Source organism: Armigeres subalbatus, chromosome 2 (genome assembly GCF_024139115.2).
Source record: "Armigeres subalbatus isolate Guangzhou_Male chromosome 2, GZ_Asu_2, whole genome shotgun sequence".
Taxonomy (NCBI): domain Eukaryota; kingdom Metazoa; phylum Arthropoda; class Insecta; order Diptera; family Culicidae; genus Armigeres; species Armigeres subalbatus.
The window spans coordinates 210,068,464-210,094,833 of record NC_085140.1 but is presented as its reverse complement, the minus strand read 5'-3'; the positions used below and the strand labels follow the sequence as shown (position 1 = coordinate 210,094,833).

General features: G+C 39.5%; 1 protein-coding gene across 1 annotated transcript; it reads left to right on the top strand.

The window, feature by feature from the left end:
* Window positions 1-3,950: 3,950 nt before the first annotated feature.
* LOC134215831 (uncharacterized) lies at window positions 3,951-14,261 on the top strand. Its single transcript, XM_062694939.1, has 4 exons — window positions 3,951-4,243; window positions 12,001-12,111; window positions 13,047-13,139; window positions 13,922-14,261. Exons 1-4 carry the CDS (start codon window positions 4,226-4,228, stop codon window positions 14,078-14,080), a joined length of 381 nt encoding a protein of 126 aa, XP_062550923.1. The 5' UTR covers window positions 3,951-4,225; the 3' UTR covers window positions 14,081-14,261.
* The last annotated feature ends 12,109 nt before the right edge of the window (window positions 14,262-26,370 follow it).

The following is a 26,370-nucleotide window of genomic DNA, read 5'->3' as shown; positions in this document are numbered from 1 at the left end:
GAGTGTCATTCGGGCGTTTATGATAGAATCGTAAATATAATCTGAGGAGTGGTAGACAGAATGTCACTAAAATAACATTATGTCAAACAACACGTGACATTCTGGAGAGTTTTCGTCCTTGAGCCTCAGATGTTGTATTTAGAGCAATGTATCTTTAGGCGAAAATATAGGACTATTCAAACGTTATGAGTACATAAAAAATATTAAGCGAATTTAGCTTATAAGAAAGTTTTGAACAAATAATGCTTTCGACATCTATTAAAACTCTTCCCAACAGATCCTAAGATACCAGACAAGATATGTGACACCAATTTTGCTACATTTAAACACCGAGGCCGATTCACCCATCCACGTTCTCGCTTTCATGTCAAAAAATTTACAATCATGAAAAAGCATATGTTGGGTTTCGAAATAAGCTCAGATCATCCTGCTGAGTTCGAAGATCTCAGATGATACTGACATTCTGGAAGTCGCAAGTTATTTGGAAGTTTATATCGTAAGGCCTATCAAGTAACAGCTCACAAAGAGTGCATGTCTTCTATCAAAAATCTTCCCAACAGTTCCTTAGATCTCTGTCAAGTTATATGATACAAATTTTCCCGCATTTCAATATATCGAAGGCAATCCAAAACGTTTTTCAGCTCAGGTCATCAGATCTACAATCATGTAGAAGCGTAAGACCCAAACCTAGTTCAAGTCACCTTGCTCAGACCAAAGATACCAGATAATTTATGTGGAAAAAACGGCTGGTCTGATTGTGACGCTATTCTTCAATTTACGAAACGTGTTGAAGTTTAAGTCGTAAGGCCTATGCAGTTTTGTCCTCCAAAATGGTTTCGGTATCTATCATAACTCTCCCAAACAGATTTTGACAAGTTATGTGATACTTATCTTGCTCACCCTGTTTCATTTTAATACATAAAGCCTGTCCACGTTAAATTTCGGACAGTTAGATAATGTACAATTGATTTGTCGCCATTTCATCAATTTGGACGAGAGCTAAGACGGCATGGAAGCAGCAGTAAAGCGAAGAGATTGAGCTGTCATGTAAATATATCGTCTCAGTGGTTAATGAAAATGTTTAAAAATCGCATTGGACAATGGGTGTCCGAAATTTAACGTGGACAGGCTTTAGAAGGTTTATGTTGAGTTTAGGTCGTCAGATCTACTGTTGATTAGCATTTCCTCAGTTATTAATTGAACGCTTTTCTTTGCCCGCCATTGCATGAGTATCTTGTATGGCAAGTACAATGGATACACTATGCAAAGGGAGTCGACCCGTGTACAATAACTATACATGCAAAAAAAAACAAAAACATAAATGATATTGGACACGACTGGAAATAGCTTACATGAAACAAGTGCGACTTTCTCAATAAAAAAAAACCATTAAACGGTTGACGTTTTATTCTGTTTTTTATTCGGCAGAATAAAACGTTAACCGTTTAATGGCTTTTAAGATTGAGATAACCGCAATTCTTCCATACAAAAATATAAAAAACTCATTATTTTAGTCAATCATGTCCTAAATTAATATAAAAACTGCATGAAAACGTCATTAAGAATAATTTGGGGGACAACTACAGCGATAGGGGAACTGTACCAGTTTTTGGCCAGTTCCTCGCATAACCTCAAAAATAAAGCAATTTTCAAGGGTTTTATTAACTCTATCAGGAGATATATCCCTCATGCTTCTTCACTGTTGAAACCGTTCGATATTTTTGGAAAATATGCATTTTTCAGGGTTGGCCAAATTAGGCACTAAGGTGGCCAAAACCGGTACACTTCCCCTATTGACAGATTTGTTAATAATATGAGGGTGTCCACAACTGGACCAAAAAGGAAGCAAACAAATGACGGTTGTCAAAATGACAGCATCCTCTTCCCCTACTATATCACTATGAAGCACATATTATGAAATGAAAATTCCCACAAAAATCATATGATATCTGTAAGCTGAGCACGATGATCTAAGCGTGGTTTAAGGCCCACATTACGCTTTTTTGTGATTTTATATCTGACGACCTGAACTGAAATATGGTTTAGATGGCCTTCGATGAGTCAAATACAGCAAAATTGGTATCACATATTTGGTCAAGTATTTAAGCAACTGTTGAGAGAGTTTTGATCAGTACTGCAATTTTTCATTTTCAATGAAAGATGTCACATGATGGTTACATATCTGCCCCTTTCAATATCTATAGAAACGCGAACGATAAAAGGCATGCTACAAAAATCTCAAAAAAAAATTCCGTGACAGGGCATGAAAGTGTGCAATTTTTATCAATTTTTATGTTTATTACCACTTTCAACTCGGTAAATTAAAGGAATAAAATTCATTTATCGACTAGTCATTATTCTTTGCAAATATCTATTAAAATAATTTAGAAATTTTAATTTTAAAACAAAACAAGATTCAGTCATGCCTGCATTGCAAAGAACCCATTACTCTTTCATTTCGTCGCCTGATATAGGAAAGGGCATTTTGCTCTCTGTTTTATGAAGATCACTACCTTTTGCAGTACTGATTGTGAGTGCTTAACTAGGCGTCCGATTTGGGAATTTCGGGCTCATTCAGTAGCCGCATATACTATTATTGACAAACGCTCTACATAAATTTTTCTTCCAGAGACATCTATGACGGTAGAATGCGCTTCCTGCATCTTCACTAGTAGATGTTAAACTAACATTCCTTCTCTTCCTTTCGTGATTGTAAGGACGTTGCCAGACCAATTTGCGACAATATACAATAGATTGCTCAATTGAACATTGTATAGCCACCCACGATTTGTAAAATCACATATGCTATGCTATGCTTGATAGATAAGCCCGTTCTATTAACGGATGCCATTAAGCAGAATTTGAAAAATAAAAAGTTTTGTATATGGAATGCTTACACAAAAAGCAAACAAATACATTGGAAAACTCTACACATAACCAAGTAGAATGAACATAAAATTCAAGTTGTACTCCAATTGTCGAGGGTTGATAATTATTCAAAAGCTAATTGTCGTCATGATGAACCAATCAAATTTGGATAATTGTTGAAGTTCAGTTCTGCTTCGAGTGCTCATTGAGTTTTTTTTCCCTGGCAGCCAAGCAACTCGTACCAACTTCGTCATCCCCAGCCATCAAAGACCATTTAGTCGAATCATTTCCTTGGGCGGCGGTGGCGTTTCGAAAGCGCAATTCGTGGAGGCCCGTAGTTCAAGTTGGTTGGTTGGTTGGTTGCCGGTGTGCCACACAGTGACCGAAAACTGGATCAAATTTAATCAGAGCAGACTTTGTTATCACAGTGATTTCCTTCTCAAAAATCTACTTGAATTAGCTCCAAGCAATAGTGAATTGAGTATCAAGAATTGGTGTGATGGCACAGAAGAAGGACGATGAATATAAAACTTTTAGATACTTCATCCGGAGTATCCGGGAAAGTGTACTCCGGGAAAGTGTGACATGAAAATGATCAATTCTAGCTTTACGTAATCAATGAGTCTTCTCTAATGAAGCGCATCAGAGCAGCTTGATTGCTTCAGCTGTCTATTACCTGTAAAGACCGTTTAGAAAATACTTGGAATCCACAAGTTCTAATTGTAAATAATCACAATTACTAATAAGCGCAATTATGTTGTATTTTGTATTGAATGCTATGCCCCAACAAGACACATAAGATAATATCGGCTTGTTGTTGTTTTACCTGACAATGGTTTTGTTGTTCGCCTCTGTGCACCATCGATAGCGTATGATAGTTTCAGTGCGGCACCGGTTGCTGGAGGTTTCTTTGTGCGGCTGCAGCTCTCTTCATCATACAACATTCGCATAAACCTTCCACCCGGCATCATGTACCAATGCTCGATGCTTGGTTGGTGGGCTCCCCTCCCAGCAGCGGTTATCGTGCTTGAGCTCGTGGCACTAAAAAGCCCTAAATTTAACATTTCAACTAGGCAACCTCCCCTCAGTTTGTGTTTTGATCTCAACTTATTTGCACGTTTGACATCCGTTGCGCGCCAATTCGGTGGAGGCTGTTGCGAATTTCGGACATTTCTTCCGGTTTCGTGATTGAGCAATCCAATACAGCATTTGACTGCAAATTTGAACCGTCTTTCGGCAGGAAAACTTTTCAAAAGCCACGGTAGAGTGAAAGTTATTCTTGCATTCACATACAAATCAGATTCTCTGCTGAAGCATTCTGCGAGAGTGGAACTTGGCAGACCGAGATTCGGCCACAATGGCATACAACGATAATGTGAGTAGCGAAAAGTTGGACGTGTGAAATGCAGATGTGATACAAGGTTATGTGTACGATCAAGAGATGCTGGGAGCAGGTGCTATAACTGGTAACTGTGGGCACACATTGGGGCATAAAAGTAGCTGGAGCGAGAGAGTGTTTCACGACAATGTTTTCTGCTTGATTTGGCTGCTAGGAATGGTCTTTCCTTCATGGTTGCAACATGCAATGTATAACAAAAAACGAGCAGTGGCATGACATTCATTCATGAGGTGATTGCCGCCTGTAATAGATAGAATACTTTATGTGCTTTGTTGAAGTAATCACGTGGACAAATGACGCCACTATCCGTTAAGACACCACTGATTTTTTTCTCTGCAACTTCGGCTTTCCATATCGGTGTTTTAGCCATTCTAATCAACTAATGGTTACATAATGAAATAGAGTGTCGATGCAAGGCATGCTGGAGCTGGTTCCATATAGGTAAACTAGAGTCGTTCGACGGTTTGCGATTGTTCATTTGAAAATTAGAATGCTCCATGTCGTTAAGCTAGTGTTCAGTAATAAAATCGAAATATCGTGCAAGATAGATGCATACCAAATTGCATTATGAGAGTAGAGAAGACGCATTAGCGCGCGAAATTGTGAATTGCATTGGCTTCGGTTATGTAGAATAGTAATAGCTATGATTGAAGTGTAAAGAAAAGGAACGTTTATAAGCGCACGATTTTAATATGTTTAAATAAGTGATGGAGAATTCCACTACAACGTAACACATGAACTGACCCTCTGTTGGGAAATGGTCGTTTGGTCGAAAGCCATTCGGCTAAGAGCAATTAACTCTAAACTTTCCGCAGTATCCAGTGTTAACAAATATAGGGCATCAAAATCCGTACACTTAAGCACCTTACTATATGAAAAAGTCACTAGAAAATAGAAGTCGAATGCAAATGAAATGTTTGTCATTTCAAAGGAGGATGAAGGCTTCTACTTTTGAAGTGTTTCACATTTACACATTAAAAACTACGGAAAACACGATAAAATAATTAATTAAATCAACCACTCCTGATTCGAAATTCGTCAAATTCCGTACAACTATTTTTGTTATAAATATTTAAATTGAAGCAGACTGATTGACTAAACTACCACTGTAAATAGTTCAATACGCATCTTGGAAGCGATCCCTTCGATTTGTATTCTTCTTATCTTGTGTAATGATTCGCAATTAGCAATTAAAACACAGTTACTTTTGGTGCAATTATGCTACACCCGCAAAAAATGGCGGCAGAAACTCCGCGTTTGGTGGATGGCGATATGTTTTTGATTTTTGTTGTTTTAATTTCAAAGCCTACTTTCAATTTCAATGGCCCAAAAGCTTAATGTTAAGTATCTGAACAGGATAATATAAATTATTTATAAATTCATTACCGTTAACCCCTTCAATTTATTGATATCTCATGAGGTGTGCGAATTTCGATGCTGTATTTTTCTCCATGATAAAAAAATTTGAAAACAGTTGTCAAACAAATTAGTACCAAATTAGTACGGTTTCTTTTTTATGTATCTCTTGTGTTTATTTGACAGGCTCAGGCGTTTCTAACACTTAACGGAGTCGAGACTCTTTACGATATGTACAATCTTTTTCTCGATTTACTCAGCTTTACTTGTGATTTTCGTTTGAGAAAATATCATATAAACCCGTCGGAAACCGTAACGAACATATCTGCTGAAGTAATGAAGAAAATCCATCCAGCCGATTTTGAGTTATGCGGATACGAACACAGACCATTTCATTTTTATTATATAGAATAGAAGAAGATTATCAACAGTTAGTAAGGGGAAGGGGGCAATAATTTTAAGAAAATAATTTTGTTTAATATTTTTAGAGTCAAGGTCGTAGAATTTTTTTTTCTAAAATAAAATTTTGATGCGACAACAAAAAAAAAACTTAAAATTATTAGGATTTTCAAAACATTCTTCAACAAATCCGAGGAGGTTTTTGATTTTTTTTTTCATTTTAATATTTTAATATTTTGGTGTATGAATGCGTCATTCTATCTACGGATCAATCCACTTTGCAATTACGGCGACAACATAATGAGCTCATTTAATTGAAAATTTTAATAACATGTGTTGGGGAAATCAGCGAGTTCGTTCTATTTTGCTCCAGATTCAAACTTGAATAGTGATCGAACATTTGAAATGAAACTGAATCACTACTGATTTCATTCTACATAATTGTTACTCAAATGCCATAGGGTAAATCTGGCTTAATTTTACAAAAGGACATAGGTAAGTAACAGATCATCTTGGATCTATTCACCATTTTCAAACGTATGCCCCTCACCATGAACAACGTAAGAATATTCATCGCTCAATATTTCCAACAGATTCCATATTGATTAGATCTGTTCATCATTTTGAAAGGTATTACGGATTCAAAGTGGCACCCCTCCATTTCAATTAACATCTTAAATGAAGTCTCCAGGAAAAAATGTTGACCAAATTCATGAAGAATTATTGAATCTGTAAAACTTTCCAAAATGGTCTTTTCAACAGATCTAAGCAGCAATACAAAACTCGACTTTTTCAATTTTTTTACTAAGGTCTGTTGGAAATAATATCCGTAGGATGCGCTGACTCTAGCAACACTTTCATGCTATCTGCATGTAGTCATTAGCTTACAGTGGCTAAACGTCCAGGATTATGTGGAACAGTCTACTTGCCTGGTTTTTCTTGGTGCCCCGGAAACGTTCCGAATTCTATGATAAATTTGTAAAGCCGTTAATTCTGCAGCTCAGCAAAATAAAGAACAAATTTTAGCAATAAAATGAAAGCTAGGACATGATATAACAATTCAATTGAGACTGCCTTATTACTATTCAGTCGGTAGCTCTGAAGAGGTGATCGCCAGTGTAACCTAATTAATTTGACACAGAAAGTTCCAAATATAGGTCGGACTCGATTATCCAGAGTATCGATTTTATTTTCATTCCGGATAATCAAATCCTCCGGATAATCGAATCACCATAAAAAAAATCTGCAAATAAAAAACCTATCCCGATCAGGAATGCATAACCAAATTATAACTCAATTATATCAATTGTTGTTATTTAAAACAACGTGTGTTATAATTAGATAATTCGATAAAAATATGTCTTCGGCCAGTTTTATTTCATATCAAAATTATAATAACATTAGTTATGAATATTTTCATAAAATAATTGCCAATATTTTTTGTAGATATTGGAAACAAAATCGGAAGTAATCACCTTCAGTATAACTTGAATCCGCTCGATATTAATACATAGCTGGAACCAAGTTAATTGCCTACATTATGGATGGAAATCTGGCGTGGTAGCATACCAGATTTCTATCCGTGATGTAGGCAATCAACTTGAAAGTAGATTTTGGTACAGAAAAATTATATCAACATTTGTTATAATGTTGATATGAAGGTATCAACCTCTGTTTAAATTATGTTACGGCTAGAGGTATTTTTGTTATAATTTTTGTTATAACAATATTATATAACAAAATTATATAACACATTTTGTTACAATATTTTTCTGAAATAAATAACTCCCTTTGTTATAATTTTGTTATGCATTCTTGATCGGGATGTGTAGTCAAAAATTATTTAGAAAAAAAAACCCTGAATAATCCACCTGCGGCATCGGTGACTTTCTAGTGTATTATGGAAAAATAGTATTTTTGCCATAACTTTTGAGTCCATAGTCCGATCCAACCATTTTTCAATATGAAATGATGAGACAGGAATTCCATTTGAATGCAACTTGTTGGTTGAGAAAATGGCTGGACTATTTACGCGCTTTTTGTACAAAAAATAATATTACTTATTTTATGCCAACAACTCGAATGCAGACCTTTACGATTGTTGCTAATTATAATTGTTAAAAGCAGCAGCACGTCCAAACTAACAACAAACTGCCCTACGGAAAACGCATCGCACCGGCACGATTGTAACAAAAAATCGTTACGATTTTTAAGCATTTGAATAATCTGGATCTGAAGGATCTAGAAAATGTGAGAAAATTATAGATTTCCATAATGTACGGAATCAAAAATATCTGTAGGTGGAAGTTTAGGTCATGACAATGATCTCAATCGGAAAGATATGAATCAGTTCTAGAATCCGAAATAAATGAGATATCAGAGAATGCCTCAAATCTGAAGCATTCTTAAATCTGCAAATATCCAACAATCTACTAAATAAGGAAACCTTCTGAAACGTCACCATCTTCATTTCATTGCTTTCAAACAATAATGATTGTTTAAACTGAATGCTGTCAAAAGACAACGGAAGACGGACAATACTCAATAGTCCAGTGAGGATTATTTCGCTTATCGAAGAGTTTCTACAACTAGAAGATCGGCTGGTCAGTATGCCCAGTAAGCAAACTCCAGACGCCTTCAGTGAACAGGTGCTATCGATGCTTAGAGTCGGGGCACAAGTCTTACAACTGTAAGGGCCCAGACCGCAGCAAACTGTTTCGTCGTTTTGGTGAGGAAGGGCACAAGGCGCAGGAATGTGATAAGGCACCAAAGTGCCTCATCTGCGCCAGCAAAAAGCACGTTATGGGCGGATTTTCAACACCAATCAGAGAAACAAACAAGAAGAAGCCGTGCAAGTAACACAGCTGAATCTAAACCAATGTGCATCTGCTGTGACAATCGATCTTAGGGACAAGGACCGATGTCGCCCTTCTGTCCGACCCATACATCGTCCCTGTCGATAACGGCAATTGGGTAACGGATGCACGACGGGACCTTCCAAGAATATGGCCTTTCACAGCACCAACTTCCAACACAGCCTCCCGTATCGGTACACCTGGAGATCACCACTGCAGACAGAATCACAAATCGACCACGTTCTGATTGATGGACGGCACTTCTCCGACATTATCGACGTCAGGACATATCGTGGCGCTAACATCGACTCTGACCACTATCTGGTGACGGTTAAGCTGCGCCCAAAACTATCCGTCATCCACAATGTTTGGTACCGACGACCGCCGCGGTACGACCTAGAGCGACTGAAGCAACCTGATGTCGCCACTGCATACGTGCAGCATCTCGAAGCAGCGTTGCCAGAAGAGGGTGAGCTCGATGGGGGTCCTATTGAGGACTGCTGGAATACAGTCAAAGCAGCCATTAACGACGCAGTGGAGAACGACGTCGGGTATGTGGGACGAATGATTGATTGGTTGGCTGGCTCGACGAAGAGTGCAGACAGATTCTGGAGGAGAAGGACGAAGCGCGGGAGTTCGCGCTGCAGTAAGGTACCCGGCAGAACGTGGAACGTTATAGACGGAAACGGAGACAGCAGACCCGCCTTTTTCAGGAGAAAAAACGCCGCTTGGAAGAAGCGGAGTGCGAGGAGATGGAACAGCTGTGCCGTTCTCAAGATACACGCAAGTTCTATCAGAAGCTCAACGCATCCCGCAAAGGCTTCGTGCCGCGAGCCGAAATGTGCTGGGATAAGGATGTGAGCATCTTGACGGACAAACGTGTGGTGATCGAAAGGTGGAAGTAGTACTACGAGGAACATTTGAATGGCACAGATAGTACAAGCATTGAAAGTCAAGGCAGCGGAGGAGATTACGTTCAGCGGACGATGGAAGCCAATCAGCCCCCACCTTGAGGGAAGTTAAGGATGCTATCCAACAGCTACAGACCAATAAAGCAGCTGGTAAGGATGGTATCGTAGCTGAGCTCATCAAGATGGGCCTGGAAAAGCTAGCCACTTGCCTGCACAAACTGATAGTCAGAATCTGGGAAACCGAATAGCTACCGGAGGAGTGGAAGGAAGGGGTTATATGCCCCATTTACAAGAAAGGCAACAAGCTGGAGTGTGAGAACTTTCGAGCGATCACCATCCTTAATGTCGCCTACAAAGTGATATCCCCGGTCATCTTCCGACGTCTGTCACCATTAGTGAATGAGTTCGTGGGAAGTTATCAAGCCGACTTCCTTGACTGCCGTTCGACAGCAGACCAGATCTTTACTGTACGGCAAATCCTTCAAAAATGACGTGAGCACCAGGTCGCAACACACCATCTGTTCATTGATTTCAATGCGGAATACGACAGTATAGACCGCGTAGAGCTATGGAAAATCATGGACGAGAACAGCTTCCCTGGAAAGTTTACCAGACTGATCAAAGCAACGGTAGATGGTGTGCAAAACTGTGTGAAGATTTCGGGCGAACACACCAGTTCGTTGGAATCGCACCGGGGACTAAGACAAGGTGATGGACTTTCGTGCCTGTTGTTCAACATTGCGCTAGAAGGTGTCATGCGGAGAGCCGGGTGCAACAGCCGGGGTACGATTTTCAACAGATCCAGTCAATTTATTTGTTTCGCGGATGACATGGACGAACATTTGCAAAGGTGGCAGAACTGTACACCCAGCTGAAACGTGAAGCAACAAAAGTTGGACTGGTGGTGAATGCGTCAAAGACAAAGTACATGCTTGTGGGCGGAACCGAGCGCGATAGGGCCCGCCTGGGAAGCAGTGTTACGATAGACGGGGATACCTTCGAGGTGGTCGAGGAACTCGTCTATATACCTCGGATCCTTGCTAACGGCTGACAACAACGTTAGTCGTGAAATACGAAGGCGTATCATCTGTGGAAGTCGGGCCTACTACGGGCTCCAGAAGAAACTGCGCTCGAAAAAGATTCACCACCGCACCAAATGTGTCATGTACAAGACGCTGATAAGACCGGTTGTCCTCTACGGACATGAAACATGGACAATGCTCGAGGCGGACTTGCAAGCACTCGGAGTATTCGAGAGACGGGTGCTTAGGACCATCTTTAGCGGTGTGCAAGAAGACGGTGTGTGGCGGCGTAGAATGAACCATGAGCTCGCCCAACTCTATGGCGAACCCAGTATCCAGAAGGTAGCTAAAGCCGGAAGGGTACGATGGGCAGGACATGTTGCAAGAATACCGGACAGCAACCCTGCAAAGATGGTGTTCACTACCGATCCGGCAGGTACGAGACGGCGTGGAGCGCAGCGAGCGAGATGGGCAGACCAGGTGCAAAACGACTAGGCGAGCGTGGGGCGTATCCGAGGATGGAGAGAGGCGGCCTCGAACCGTGCATTGTGGCGTCAAATTGTTGATTCAGTGTTATCTGTTTAGATGTTAACTAAATAAATTAAATGAATGGAAGGACAAAAGTTCATCAACTTTTACCTATCCGCATTATTGTTGTCATCATCAAATCTAATGGTAATTAATTTTATTAGTATTATTTTTCCAGGGTTTTTATGAATGATGGGATCACGCATCCTTCTAATGCACCGAATGAGATAGCGAGGATTATAACGAATAGATGAATGTTCTTTATATGTCTGCAATGTTTCGCGGTAGGTGAAGCATATGTTAATGTTCGCCGCTGAACAAAATACAAAGCCAAGCCACGACATATTGTATAGCCATTTCTAATTAACTAGAAGAGAAAAGAGCAAGCATACAACCATAACTGTGAAAATCGCGCACATATTGCCTTTTTCAATTAGCATTACTATGATTATGTATTCATATTATCCAATTTCGGTCGGTTGGTAAACCAGATAATTGGTTAGCACTCTGTCATTAATTAAAAATATCTTGTTCCATTGTTCAGCAAATATTTCATATTTATGTTCACATCTGGTCATTTCACAGCCACATTAGATTTAAATTTATTAAAGCCTTTCACCATGCTGATTAAAATAATTTCCGCTCGTGTGTGTGCATTCCAGGCTTCGACTGGCCCAATGAACATCCGTTTGACGTGCCTGGCGGTTTTTGTCATCACCCTGCTAGCCATCCTCCCGGGCCCGTCTCAGGCGGCAATCAGCGATAATGAAGCGGTAAGAGCAAATAGATCTGTATTTAAATCAAGTTTACTCAGCCTGTCTGTTTCATCGTTGCGTCGTCGGGCCGGCTTTCCTGGGCTACACACAATATGCTCAATTTCATTAGAAACACTAGAACCATACTGAGCCAACGCAGCGTGGCCGCGTAGTACAGCTGGTCATCCTTTCGCGCCACTTCGGACTTGTACTTGTCGTCCCCATGCCCCGTATCTGATGAAACAGTCCGTGCTTAGTTGATTTTATCTATCCAGTGGCTCTGAGGACAATGAAACCGAATGCGGATAAACGTATCTAATCTTCAAGTCATCTACCACAGAAAATATGAAAACTTCCATAAGGTGAAATCAGAATTAAACACACACGAACAGATAGGCATTTGCTTAGATTTTCGAGATGAGTGGATTGGTAGACTAAGGTGGAGGTGGAGCAGGAGTACGCATTTAGTTTTCGAACGTTGTAAAACAATGTGCCAGTTATCAGTTGCCTTCCAAGAGTTTCTATACTACTTCTTTGCTATATCACTCGCTCTCTCATGCGCCATCAGCAGTCAGTGGGCCAACGTAAAAGACCTCCATCCTAGGCGAATGCTTTTGTAGCTTCTGATGAGTGATCTCTGTTGATATACACCAAGTCTCGAAATTTGGTGCGTTGAATAATTTGATTGGATCTCCATATGTTTCGTCAATTTGTTAAAAAGCTTCTGGAAAAAAATCCTTGAAATAAGTCACACTTAAACCGAATACTTGGCCGTATACACGGCTTTCTGAATCGAACCCATTTCTTTAGAATGGGTCAATAAAAAATTGATAAAATCGTTGCTGTACTGAAACATAATTACACTTTGCAATAATCACGCTTTAGACCACTGAGAGTAGGATCAATATTGATGCCCGACTAACGCAGCGAACCTTGTTTTCTCAATTCTACAGCAACAAATAGACGGGAAAATTGTTAACCAAGGAACCGGATCCGAGCAGAAGGCGAATGGTCTCCGTTCCAGCATCTTGGACAACATCTTCAACGTAAGTTTATCGCCGATCCATGGTGTAATTTGATGGTAGGTGGCTAAATGCTGCACCGAATTGGGTGATGCAATTGAGACAATCGAAAAATGTCAACATTGCCGTTGCAGTTCTATTTACTCAACAGCGAGTCCCCGGCAGAGCTTTCCAATATTGGTTCAATCAGTTAGTACAGCTGATCCAATATTCTCGTCCTTCAGCTCGCTTTTGATTAAACCCTGTCATAATGCTCCTCCAGCATTCACGTAAAAAAATTTAATGTTGTTTATTATTAATATTTCTAATACTTTTTTGCCAAAGCAGGCGCTTAATGACATGTATAAGAAAAAACTTATACATCGCATTAATCACATACATTCGGAAACTTATACTTTTCATTAACTTATGAATGTTATTAGCTTTTTGATATGGGATCATTCATTATGTAGCATAATGAAGAGTATAAGTATTTTCGAATGGTTTTTTGCCATAACATATAAGGTTATTTTTTTACGTGTTCGTGAGCAGGGAGGCTGGTACTGATGGCGACTGTCTTGTCTGTCCAAATGTCGATGTGGTTGGATGCCAACAGTCGTACCAAATCTGAATGAATAAAATTGCCTCATTCCGTAACCGAGTCGATCAGTTCTAGAGCTCAATAAGTTTTTCATTGTGCCGTTGGTTTACCATCAAAACATATTTCTTGCAAATGAATTCAAAGCGAAGGACGGTGTTGCTTGTAGCCTATTTCAGCCTTGAGCTTGTAATTAAACTTGGTTTTATTATGTTCTCTTTTCTTGTAGATTCCGATTCAAACTTTGAAAGCAGTGAATGATTTGGTGCAGAGTATTGCCGGCAACCTTCAAGCAGCTGGTTCGGGTAGCTTTTTCCGCAGCAAGAACGATCTGAACAGAAGTATCAACGTCAATATTGATGATGATGACAAAAAAGAAAAGCATTGAGTATTTTTGCTGGAGGCAGTTACTATGCAATGAGTTAGAAGTAATTAATTACGCACAGAAAGCGAAGGAGTACGAACTAAGGAGGTTTCACGCAAAAACGTAGTTAGGTTGCATCGACGATGATTGTATTGTTATAAGTTGTAACTGTGATGTGGAGTAAATAAGACATATTTTTTATTTAAAAGAAGTTTTGTTTTATTGGGATTAGTGTTGAAAACATATCTCGCTTAACTTTTCAAAAGGACCTAAGTAACATTTTTTTCGTGAATTAATTTGAGTACTGCAATCAAAAGCTTTCATGTTATTCTGTTGATTGCGCTATTCAAATTAATTCATGAAAAAATGTTACTTAGGTCCTTTTGAAAAGTTAAGCGAGGTATCTCTTTTTGCAATTTAGGATCGTAATATCTAGTTTCACAGTTTCTGTTTGAGAAGGAATAAAAGACAAGTAAGAGATGGCGGATGGTGCTAAATAACCATTCGGCAATTGTCTCAACAGAAATGTGTTAAACATCACTTCAATTATTCGTTTAGATATTGCAATGGGTTTTCTTGATGTGCGCGCTTAGACCTTTGCGCTGTCACACAAATATAAAAACATAAATTGTAGAAGCTATCGGGCAGATGAGTACAGAATTCTTCTACAGTTTGCATATTGCACCGGGCATGCATGGTAAGTCATGTCCGTGCTTCCAATGAATGATTAAATTTGATATGATTCAATCATTCAACTCTATGATTAAAGATTATGATTAATAATAAACTTATTTTTGACAATGATTAATGATTATGATTAATGAATAAAACGTCTAGAGTATGAATAACGATTTACCGTGTTTAATTTTTGACACAATATGTGTATGATTAATGATTAACGATCGTTATGGATAATCAAGTTGAATTATTTGCATAGTGATCAATAATCAAGTAGTCTTTTCTCTAGGGCTAACGAATTGGGTTTTTAAAAGGTATAGAAGTTATATGATTATGATTGAAGATTAATGAATAAAAGCGATGTATGCAATGATTAAGATTGATGATTCATGAATAAGGGCAAAGCAATTATGAATATGATTAGTGAATTATGATTAAATGCAAAATTCTAAGATGTTTCTTTATTTTTTACCAGACTAAGGCCGGAGTGGTCTGTGCAATACATAAAAGTCTTCTTCATTTGGCTCGGTCCATGGCTGCATTTCGCCAACCGATTCACGCAGTCTGCGTAGGGTCCGCAAATCGTCCTCCACCTGATCGATCCACCTTGCCCGCTGTACACCTCGCCTTGTTGTTCTTGTCGAATCGTTGTCGAGAACCATTTTCACCGGATTACTTTTCGATATTCTGGCTACGTGTCCGGCTCACCGCAGTCTTCCGATTTTCGCGGTGTGAACGATGGGTGGTTCTCTCAATAGCTGATGCAACTCGTGGTTCATTCGCCTCCTCCACGTACCGTCCGCCATCTGCACCCCACCATAGATAGTACGCATCACTTTTCTTTCGAAAACTCCCAGTGTGCGTTGGTCCTCCTCGAGCATCGTTCAGGTCTCGTGTCCGTAGAGAACTACCGGTCTAATAAGCGTCTTGTAGATGGTCAGTTTGGTACGGCGGTGAACTCCATTCGATCGGATGAACGATTTCCTGCCATGATGCGTCTCCGAATTTCTCTGCTGGTATCGTTATCGGCGGTCACCAGTGAGCTCAAGTACACGAATTCTTCAACCACCTCGATTTCGTCACCACCGATAGAAACTCGTGGTGGGTGGCTTACATTGACTTACATTGAGCCTCTTCCTATCATGTACTTCGTCTTCGACGTGTTGATGACTAGTCCAATCCGTTTAGCTTCGCTTTTCAGTCTGATGTAGGCTTCCTCCATCCTATCAAAATTACGTGCCATAATATCAATGTCGTCGGCGAAACCAAATAACTGGACGGACTTCGTGAAAATCGTACCTCTCGTGTCAATCCTTGCCCTTCGTATTACTCCCTCCAAAGCGATGTTGAATAACAGACACGAAAGACCATCACCTTGCCGTAACCCTCTGCGCGTGTCGAAGGGACTCGAGAATGCCCCTGAAACTCGAACTGTGCACATCACCCGATCCATCGTCGCCTTGATAAACCGTATCAGTTTATCCGGAAATCCGTTTTCGTGCATTAGCTGCCATAGCTGGTCCCGATCGATTGTATCATATGCGGCTTTGAAGTCGATGAATAGATGATGTGTGGGCACGTTGTGTTCGCGGCATTTCTGCAATACCTGACGTACGGCGAACATCTGGTCTGTGGTACAGCGTTCACCCATAAATCCCGCTTGGTACTGCCCCACGAACTCTCTTACGCTTTTTTTTACTTCGAAAAACGAGTTTTGTCTGTTCCGCGCCCGTTTCTATCGTGCCTCGTTCGCCCTCGTGCGGTGTTGCAGCAATCTCGCTCATGCTGCATTTTTCTCCTCAACTAACTGCCCACCTTCGCCGTTATACCAGTCGTTTCTCTGATCCGGGGCCACCGTGCCTAGTGCAGCGGTTGCGGTGTTTCCAATGGTGGATCGAATATCTCTCCAGCCATCTTCAAGAGATGCTGCGCCTAGCTGCTCTTTCGTTTGGAGTGCCACTTCCAGCTGCTGCGCGTAGTCTTGGGCTAGTCTACCGTCTTGTAGCCGCCCAATGTTTAGCCGCGGCGGACGACTCCGACGTGCGTTGTACACCGTATAGGAGTCTTGAGCGCAGACATACTGCAACGAGGTAGTGGTCGGATTCAATATTCGCACTGCGGTAAGTGCGGACGTTCGTGATGTCGGAGAAGAATTTACCGTCGACTAAAACGTGGTCGATTTCGTTTTCTGTTACTTGATTAGGTGATTTCCATGTGGCCTTGTGGATATTCTTACGGGGGAAGAAAGTGCTTCAGACTACCATACCGCGGGAGGCTGCAAAGTTTATGCACCGTTGGCCGTTGTCGTTCGATGCGGTATGCAGACTATCCGGTCAGATGACCGGTCTATACGTTTCCTCCCTTCCTACCTAAGCGTTCATGTCACCGATGACGATTTTGACGTCCCGCAGTGGGTATTCATCGTATGTCTGCTCCAGCTGTGTATGGAACGCTTCTTTCTCGTCGTCGGGTCTGCCTTCGTGTGGACAGTGCACGTTGATGATGCTATAGTTGAAGAATTGGCCTTTTATCCTCAGCTTGCACATTCTTGCGTTGATTGGCTGCCACTCAATCACACGTTGGCGCATCTTTCTCTACACTATGAAGCCGGTTCTCAGCTCGTTGGTGGTGCTACAGCTTTGGTAGAAGGTAGCCGCTCGATGCCCGCTTTTCCACATTTTCTGTCCTGTCCAGCAAATCTCCTGCAGCGCCACGACGTCGAAGTTGCGGGGATATAATTCATCGTAGATTCCATGTTCCTAGCTTCCAATCGTGATCCTTTATTCGTCGCCTAGGTCATTGCCGATTGTATCAAGTCGTTGTTTTCGTTGGCAATGAGAATCATAAAAAAGGGAGTCTCGGGATGGATTCGTTGACTTGCTCCAGAATTATACAAAATGATCCACATAAGATCTCCTGGTGTTCAAGATGTCATGCTGCCGCCGAAGAGCCGTATCGACCTGCTCCTGAATTGCGTTTAATGGGGAAGCGTAATGAACAGTATAATAAAAAAATATAAAAAAAATTGCATGCAAACTTGAAACGGCTTGTGCTAAATCAGTTTAAATCCAAAATGAGCTCAAATTTTCAGAGGACACTCAGAACATGATAAAGAATCAGATGAGTGCTGTGGAGCAAAATCGATTTTTTTAACCACCCTAATAGATACGGTGTACTTCCTGGATTGAACACTTGTGATACTCATGTTTTTCTTTTGAAATCCTTATTCAGATTGCTATCAGAAATCAAGGTGGGTGTGGTTCTTAATTTCAATCTAGGATAAAAATCACAAAAGCATGAGGATTACCACTCCTGGCCACGCCCATCTTCACCGTAACTTGGGAGGGGAAGGAAGTGTTGATGTAATACTTACTTAACGAGAGGCCCCCGACTCAGCGACACCCTCATAAGTACCATGGTCACGGAGTTGGATATTGGGGAAGGTATTCGGATTTGCCTGTAGCTGCCAATGTGACCGTGGTAGATCTTACATCGTAACACACCACGCAAAGGTGTATACTAGAGTGGCCCAAGCTTATATGGAAAAAGTGAAAAGTCTGGAATTCCAAACCTTGCACCCTTAAATGACAGTTTGGGGGTCCCAGAAGCTCCCCTGAAAATTTCTGCTCATTCGGTCCAGTGGTTGGCGTGCGCAAATGGCTCAAAGTTTGTATGGGAAAAGTGATCCAAATGTATGGGGAAACGCAACCGTTTCAGTTTTTTGCTTCTAGGTGGCGCTGTAGTCGACGGATTCCTGTTGTGGACAAAATGTAGAACCTTTTTTATATAAGGAAGCGACTGGTGAAGACCGGATGTAATTCATTTTCATTTCATTTATTCAGACTAAGGCCGAAGTGGCCTGTGCGGTATATAAGAGTCTTCTCCATTCGGCTCGGTCCATGGCTACACGTCGCCAACCACGCAGTCTACGAAGGGTCCGCAAGTCATCTTCCACCTGATCGATCCACCTTGCCCGCTGCGCACCTCGCCTTCTTGTGCCCGTCGGATCGTTGTCGAGAACCATTTTCACCGGGTTACTGTCCGACATTCTGGCTACGTGCCCGGCCCACCGCAGTCGTCCAATTTTCGCGGTGTGAACGATGGATGGTTCTCCCAACAGCTGATGCAACTCGTGGTTCATTCGCCTCCTCCACGTACCGTCCGCCATCTGCACCCCACCATAGATGGTACGCAGCACTTTCCTTTCGAAAACTCCAAGTGCGCGTTGGTCCTCCACGAGCATCGTCCAGGTCTCGTGTCCGTAGAGGACTACAGACCGGATGTAAATCCCTTTGAAATTGGCCAAGCTATAAGCATCCAAAGTCGAGGGTGTCGAGTGTGTCCCCCAGGGGTGTTTAAAATGAGAGCAACGTACCACCGACCATTGCGGCGGCGATGCAGGCGTATTCGGTGCCGTGCAAAATTTAATGCATGATTATCACGCAATCTCGCGAATTTTTATCCGATTGGTAAATACTTTCCGTGCTCTGTACAGTAGTGTAGCTGGAGAGGGAGGGGGTGACTTACCACTGAAGCCAATGAGCTGAAGTTTTTAAGCGGAGACAAAATTCATGAAATATTTGTAACGAGTTGTTTTTGGACATCGTGATGCCCGTTGCATCAATTTTAGAACGATATGATATAATCGTTACAGACAGAGGGACAGAAGGACAGAAATACAGAGAGACCTGGGGATATTATATAAGTTATATATTTTTCAAACAGCAGTTTTAATTTTTATAGCATAATTTATACAGTTATAAAACTACAAAGTTATCAACAAACAACACTTATACCTATATTAATTATTTATTTCAACTGCTAGGCCTGCCTTTATAACAGAGCGAGTGCAACCTGGAAAATTTTGCCTATGCTGTTGAACAACTTTGAGAAGATATTGAAGCTGTTCTTCATTTTTGTCAGTTTTCCACAAAAATCTTGAACTAGTTTAACTCCTCTTTCAGCACAGTCATTCACTATCAAAAATAAATTAATTTTATGTCTACTTTCAACAAATTCTTCCAATTCATCCCATATACTAGGATCTTCTTTGAGAAAATTTGCAGATATTCCAGACATTTCAAAAAAAATCATCGTATTTTGAGAAACAAAATCCGAAAGGGTACAAGAAGTCAACTTATCGATCGTAGATACTTTCAATTTTATTTTTCTTACTTCATCACCCTTACAAGATTTTAAATTGTGTGCCATTTCTTTTCTCTCATCAGTAGATATTTCTGGGTCGAAAAAAGCCAGAGCGACTAGTTCTTCACTCAAGTACCATAGATGATTTGCAAATCCTGAAGCCGCAGCCATATACACATTTCTTGATTGATCAGGGAAAGCATCTCGTAAAGTTATCAACAAATTGCCAGGTTTAGATCATTTCGTGCTGCTGATGAGGGTAAAGGATCTTTAAACCAAGACCAAATGTAAAGTCGTAAAATAAAAGCACACATTACTGGAATTTTTCGCCTTTCATCATCGGTCATGTCAAATTGGCCTCTAAACAGCCATATTTTAAGGCAATATATTGCTTTCGCCATCCATCTGGCATTGCTATATGCTTCTGGTGGCGAAAATTTAATTCTTTTCACACCAAGAAATGCTAAAGATAAATTTAGCAACTCTTTATAGTCTTGTCGTTGCTGTTGAATATTGAGTTGGTTTTTCAAAAATTCAATCAAATGTTGTGTTTCATCACCAAGGATCTCAATAATGTTTTCGTCTACCATATTTTCATCAAAGGATTGATCCATAGTAGGCCATGCCGAATTAAATTTTATAAAAATACTTGAAGAAGGGCCTTTTGAAGGAAATAGTTTTTCCCAAGCTGCTGTCATCAAAACTTCGGCAATATGATGCCTACACGCCAGCCATAAAAGATCTCTGCCAATCCGCTTCTCAATTAGGGTACAAGCGCCTTTTTTATTCCTGTATTTGCTGCTGTTGTATCAAATCCCATTGCACAGATGCGATCGCTTAGTTCCCATGCATTCATCAATTTGCAAACTTCGTTTGCCTGTCTTTCACCAGTTCCAGAAGACAATTTTGGGACTCCAAGCAGCTGAACAAGCAGCTCCAGAAGATACCAAAACTGGCAATCTTTCAACTTTGTCAGTACCTGAAAAGAAAAAAAATCAGATAGATTCTTTAAAAAAAAGTTAAAAATATGTTAAAAATAGCTTCTTTAAAAAAATAAATATTACCAAATGTAATCTAAAATTGTAGGAAAGAAATTTCAAATAACAAAAAAACCTATCGATTACTTCAAATCATGCTTAGTTAGAAGATATCCAAAAATCATAACACAGAATAACACATTTCAATGCTATAAAAAATACTCAAATATATTACCTGTGAGATCTTGAAGCAGCTTTTCATCTCAATGTACAACAAGTGGTCCATTTAGATCAAAATTGCTTTGGATATTTTTAGCAATCTCTTCGCGATATTCTGCACGGGCCCTTGAGATTGTTTGTCTGCTAACGGTAAAATCGTCTGAAAAATAGATAAAGTTGATAAAGATTTTGTTTTAGTTACAAGATACTATCAATATAATAAAATTAAACTCAAGGAGAAAGAACAATACAATAAAAGTACTGTTAAGGTGAACTTACCTAAGTTTAGTCCAGCACTTGTTAAAACCGCAGAAATAACATCCATTGTATTTCGGTCGCTTAGTCCAATACGGTCTAGGGTGGCAGCTAGTATAGGAGTCATTATTTTTGATTTACTTCGCTCGGAAAACGCTCTACTAGTGGAGGGTTTCTCATCTGGAAGCAAGACATAAAAATATTGACATATAGTAGAAGTTACCATCTTATTTGATTATATTCTTACCTCCTCCATCAATAGTAAAAACGCTGGTAGCTGATTGAGATTCCAAGGAAGGCTCTGGTTCCGTTGTTGGTTCTTCTTCGATTTTGTCTTTTTTAACTCTCGCAAAGGCAGATCCACCCAAGTAACCACCAAGCATTAATTAATGCATGTAATCAATCACAGATCAGCATATTAAATGCTAATTGCATTAGATCAGTTTCACCGATGTAAAGATGCATTTATTCATCGCCTGTCCAGCAACGATACACTAGTTCAGCGTTACGAATGCAGCGATACATTACGTATGTTTTATTTCAACATGTCAAAGTAATAAGGCATTATTTCGGCCGTAAAAGGGCCTTTTTCCACTTTAAGTCAACTTTAATGGCTGTATTATTTGCTCCATGGTTACTTGGGCAGGCCTTCCAACTTCCCTTTGCAGAATAAGGAACTGTTTATCCTTATCGTTTTTAATCAAATTTAATGCATTTCGTGTCAAATCATTTCAATGTCAAACAATCGATCCAAATTATTAATGAAACTAGACTCTTGCTCTTTCTGTTTATCTCCCGCGTGAGAAGATTTTTTGATAATTGCTCGCATTTTGTTAAATAATTTTAGGAACTTAACAACAGCATTGTAGTGTTGCATTAGAGGAATTCTATATTTCTCCCAAAAAATTTGAAGTTCAGTAACTACAGTTTTAGCAGCTGGTTTTATACTCAAGTGTTGATTTTTCATTATAAAACGCATCCGACCAAGCACATCACCATTTGAAGGCAACTTTACACCTTTAAAACTTTCAATTGGGACAACAAGTTCCATACTTAATTCTTCCTTAGATTTTGAATCCATTTTATGTATTCCACTTGCACGATCAAATATCACTTCACAAAAGCAAGCAAGACGCACATTTTTCTTGCAGGACCAGTGGTTTTGGAGATACAACGATTTGAAGAGTGAAAAATTAGTTACGTTATATCGAGGTATACCTGTAGAAATAAAGAGCTTTTATTTGATTTGTTAATACAACAAATAGGCCTAATGATTTGGGAGTTACAATTTTATGAAAAATAAAATTCCTGAAATGATCGATTTTTCTGAATACCCTATATTGAAATTGGTCACCATAAAGGGGAAATAATAAAATGGGTCCAATATTGTTCTATAAGGAACGATCCTACCAAATATAAGGTAATTTTGAGGGATCATATCAATAATGTTGGAACTGGATGGCTGTATATTTTTATTTGAGGCTAACAAAATAAATGGAAGAAGTACCGTCAACTGGGGGGAAGATGATCAGTTTTAAGACAAAACATGCAATAACAATGTGTGTTTACATTTTAAATCGAAACAAATATTTTCAAAACATGTACTGCTATGCGTAGCAATAATCAACAACTTTAGTTTTTTGAAATGCATTCGCATTTATTAAAATAAATTAATTTATCACACATTTTTTGTGTAATCTGGTTTGGGGTGAAGTTGATCAAGACAGCTCTACTAAAATCATTATGACCTAGTAGTCAAAATACTCTAGGTTATTTGTATGAATGTTGAATTTACTACGTAAAGAAGTCTACGAAGTCAATATTTGAAACGAAAATAGCGTCATTTATGACTATCTCTCTCTTTCTTCCACAAAATACATTTTCATGATTATAATCGAAAAATTCAGATTTCTACCTAGCGATAACATTACTTGAACGGAGAATATTGTTGACTACCGTTTCATAAAAAAATTTGGCATTTTTGACTGACACATCAAATGATCATCTTCACCTCAATGATCATCTTCCCCCCAGTTGACGGTACTTAATTTATTTCGTGTATTTACATTCACGCTTCTAAAATTGAACTCTAAACTATAGCATAAACTAAACTTGACCAAATTTTGAATTCTTCAATTTATGTCAATTTTGAGTAAATTTTTTTAGCGTGTTAGCTCGAAGATAAAACGACGCCAGAAAATTGCGAGATTAAGAATCGAACAATATCCCGGATATGTTTTTCTACAAAAAAAAAAGAACCCTCCCTTGCCCCCCCTTATTTACCCCCTTCCGCTCTAGCTACACTACTGTACAGAGTACGGAAGGTATTTACCAATCGGATAAAAATTCGCGAGATTGCGTGATAATCATGCATTTAATTTCCCACGGCACCGAATACGCCTGCATCGCCGCCGCAATGGTCGGTGGTACGTTGCTCTCATTTTAAACACCCCTGGGGGACACGCTCGAAACCCTCGACTTTGGATGCTTATAACTTGGCCAATTTCAAAGGGATTTACATCCGGTCTTCACCAGTCGCTTCCTTATATAAAAAGGTTCTACATTTTGTCCACAACAGGAATCCGTCGACTACAGCGCCACCTAGAAGCAAAAAACTGAAACGGTTGCGTTTCCCCATACATTTGGATCACTTTTCCCATACAAACTTTGAGCCATTTGCGCACGCCAACCACTGGACCGAATGAGCTGAAATTTTCAGGGGAGCTTCTGGGACCCCCAAACTGTCATTTAAGGGTGCAAGGTTTGAAATTCAGGATTTCATGCATTTTGGGCCAGTCTAGTGTATACCCAGCGTTACGGGATTTAATTTAAAGATGCATAAACTAGTGCCTAAACAAAGATAATGGAATACTAGTTATGAGAGCTGTACACATGGTTTTGGTAATCATGCAGGCATACCTTATTGGGAATGACTTATCATCTGATATGTCATTCCCAGAATCTATACCATTGCCACTACGAACAGTTCACTTCCAGATCAAACCGTTAATACTTGTTGCTCAATGTTTTCATAGAAGTGTTTTGCCTGTTGCGAAACGATCTGGATTATTTTTTGTCCAGTGCTGCAGCTGTTGATCATTCATTTCATTTTTTTCAGCTGTTGATCACATATCACCTGAAAAACATGCCTAAAACCATCTAAATTCAATATATCCTCGAGGCCGAACACCCTGAACACACACCTGGCTGCCGGTAATACATAACAATATTTATGGAAACATTGTATATCCTTTGTAATCTGTGCTGAAGTGGTCATGCAGATCGTCTACTGTGCAGTGCAGGTAACACAGCTGGCTTGCACGGTCTCGCCCGAGTGTTTGGTGTGCGCAGGTTTAGAGGAAACGGCGGAACACGTGTTGTTCGTGTGCCCACGTTTTAGTGCAATGCGTATGTGGTCACGCATGTGTGCCACATGTGGTCTGGACACTACCCCGGACAACCTAATTCGGAGGATGCGTAAAGATGATGTTGGGGCAGCCCTTACTTTGTACCGTTAAATGCACAAAAACGATCCATAAATAACATCAGAATGTTCCATAAAACGCTACCTCAAATCCAAAAAATAGCTCAGGCTTATCCATAAAGAATAATTTTAAGATCCATAACTAAGCATAACTAAGCTAAAAAAAAAATATATCAAATAATTGTAAAATAAGTATGTACCTTTAAACATGATCAAGAAAAACAATATCATTCCTGCTATTTTCCCATGAACGTATGACAAATGATCCATAAATGTTTGGAAAATTATCCATAGAAAACTACATTTAATAAAAAATACAATTTTGCGCAATTTTTATCGTGATTATGATCCCTAAATTCCGTGGTATGATCCCTAAATTTTGTCAATTTACAAACTTTTTCTGTTTTGAAGTCAGAATCCAGCTTAGGCTTCTGGCACCTTCTGAAATAGTATGATTCTTCATCATATAGATAAGAATTCATTTTTGCTGATGAGCAGTTCCGTTTTGTCAATGCCATTTAACCACTTTTCAATTAAGATTTACGATTTTGATCCGACTTAATAAAGTCTTAGAAGAATTCTACTAGGGTTGCTTTTCTTCATATAGAGAGCATTTCGGCATTTCTCAGCTTCTCCCACATAATCCGAGTGCTATTTGAAATCTTCAAACAGATATGTTGTCGCTATGAATGGGTTTCCAATTAATTGGTCTCGTGAAGTCCAAGATTTAGGATTCATGTATAGCATGAATTAATTAACTATCAAAAACACAGAAGGTATGCAAACGAAAAGGTACGATTATAGTTAGTTAAAATTTATAGAACATCAAAACCATTTACTAAAATAAATTGTTTTATTTTCAAACTAATTGTTAGCCCAGCCATGTTTTACATATACTGTGCCAATATGAATTATTTGCTGCAACGCCAGGAAGAATGCATTACAGTGAATTCAAATCAAATGTTGAAATTGATTCTGAAGTTGCTTCCATGCACACCAAAACATTATGAATATTAGGTGACATATCTGACATCTGACATTATGACACAAAAGCACATGACGTAAACTCAATCGTATATGTTTTTCAACGTCAGATGATTTAAATATGCCACGGAACCTAAACACAGCACAGGTGCGTTGCCGCACGAATGTTACAAGCAACCGATGATCAGTGCAAATTGAGTATAACCGGTTATACTTCGATCATCACATATCCAAGAAGCGGAGAGAGCCGAGGGGTAACGCTTTAGGCTGTCTCTCAGCGGGTCTATGTTCGATGCTCATCCTGACTCTCTTTTGTTTAATGTTAAATTTAAACATTTTTTAGTTAATACCAATAAATTTTATTCATTTTTTTTCATAGCTCAATACCAACTTTTAAAACGACTTATCTGCATTTTTAAACAAAGATTAAAACATCGATTTGTCAAGTCTGAGAGACGAGAGCACTCCCATGCAATCCAACACCACCAACAGCTAGCCGAAGTATTTACCTATATGTTAGACACACAAGGATGTTATCGATCATTTAGTAATCTGCGTTCGATCATTTAGTA

Coding starts and splice junctions, on each gene's coding strand:
- LOC134215831 (XM_062694939.1), top strand. Junction 12,112..13,046: donor CAATCAGCGATAATGAAGCG/GTAAGAGCAAAT, acceptor TCAATTCTACAG/CAACAAATAGACGGGAAAAT. Junction 13,140..13,921: donor TCTTGGACAACATCTTCAAC/GTAAGTTTATCG, acceptor CTTTTCTTGTAG/ATTCCGATTCAAACTTTGAA.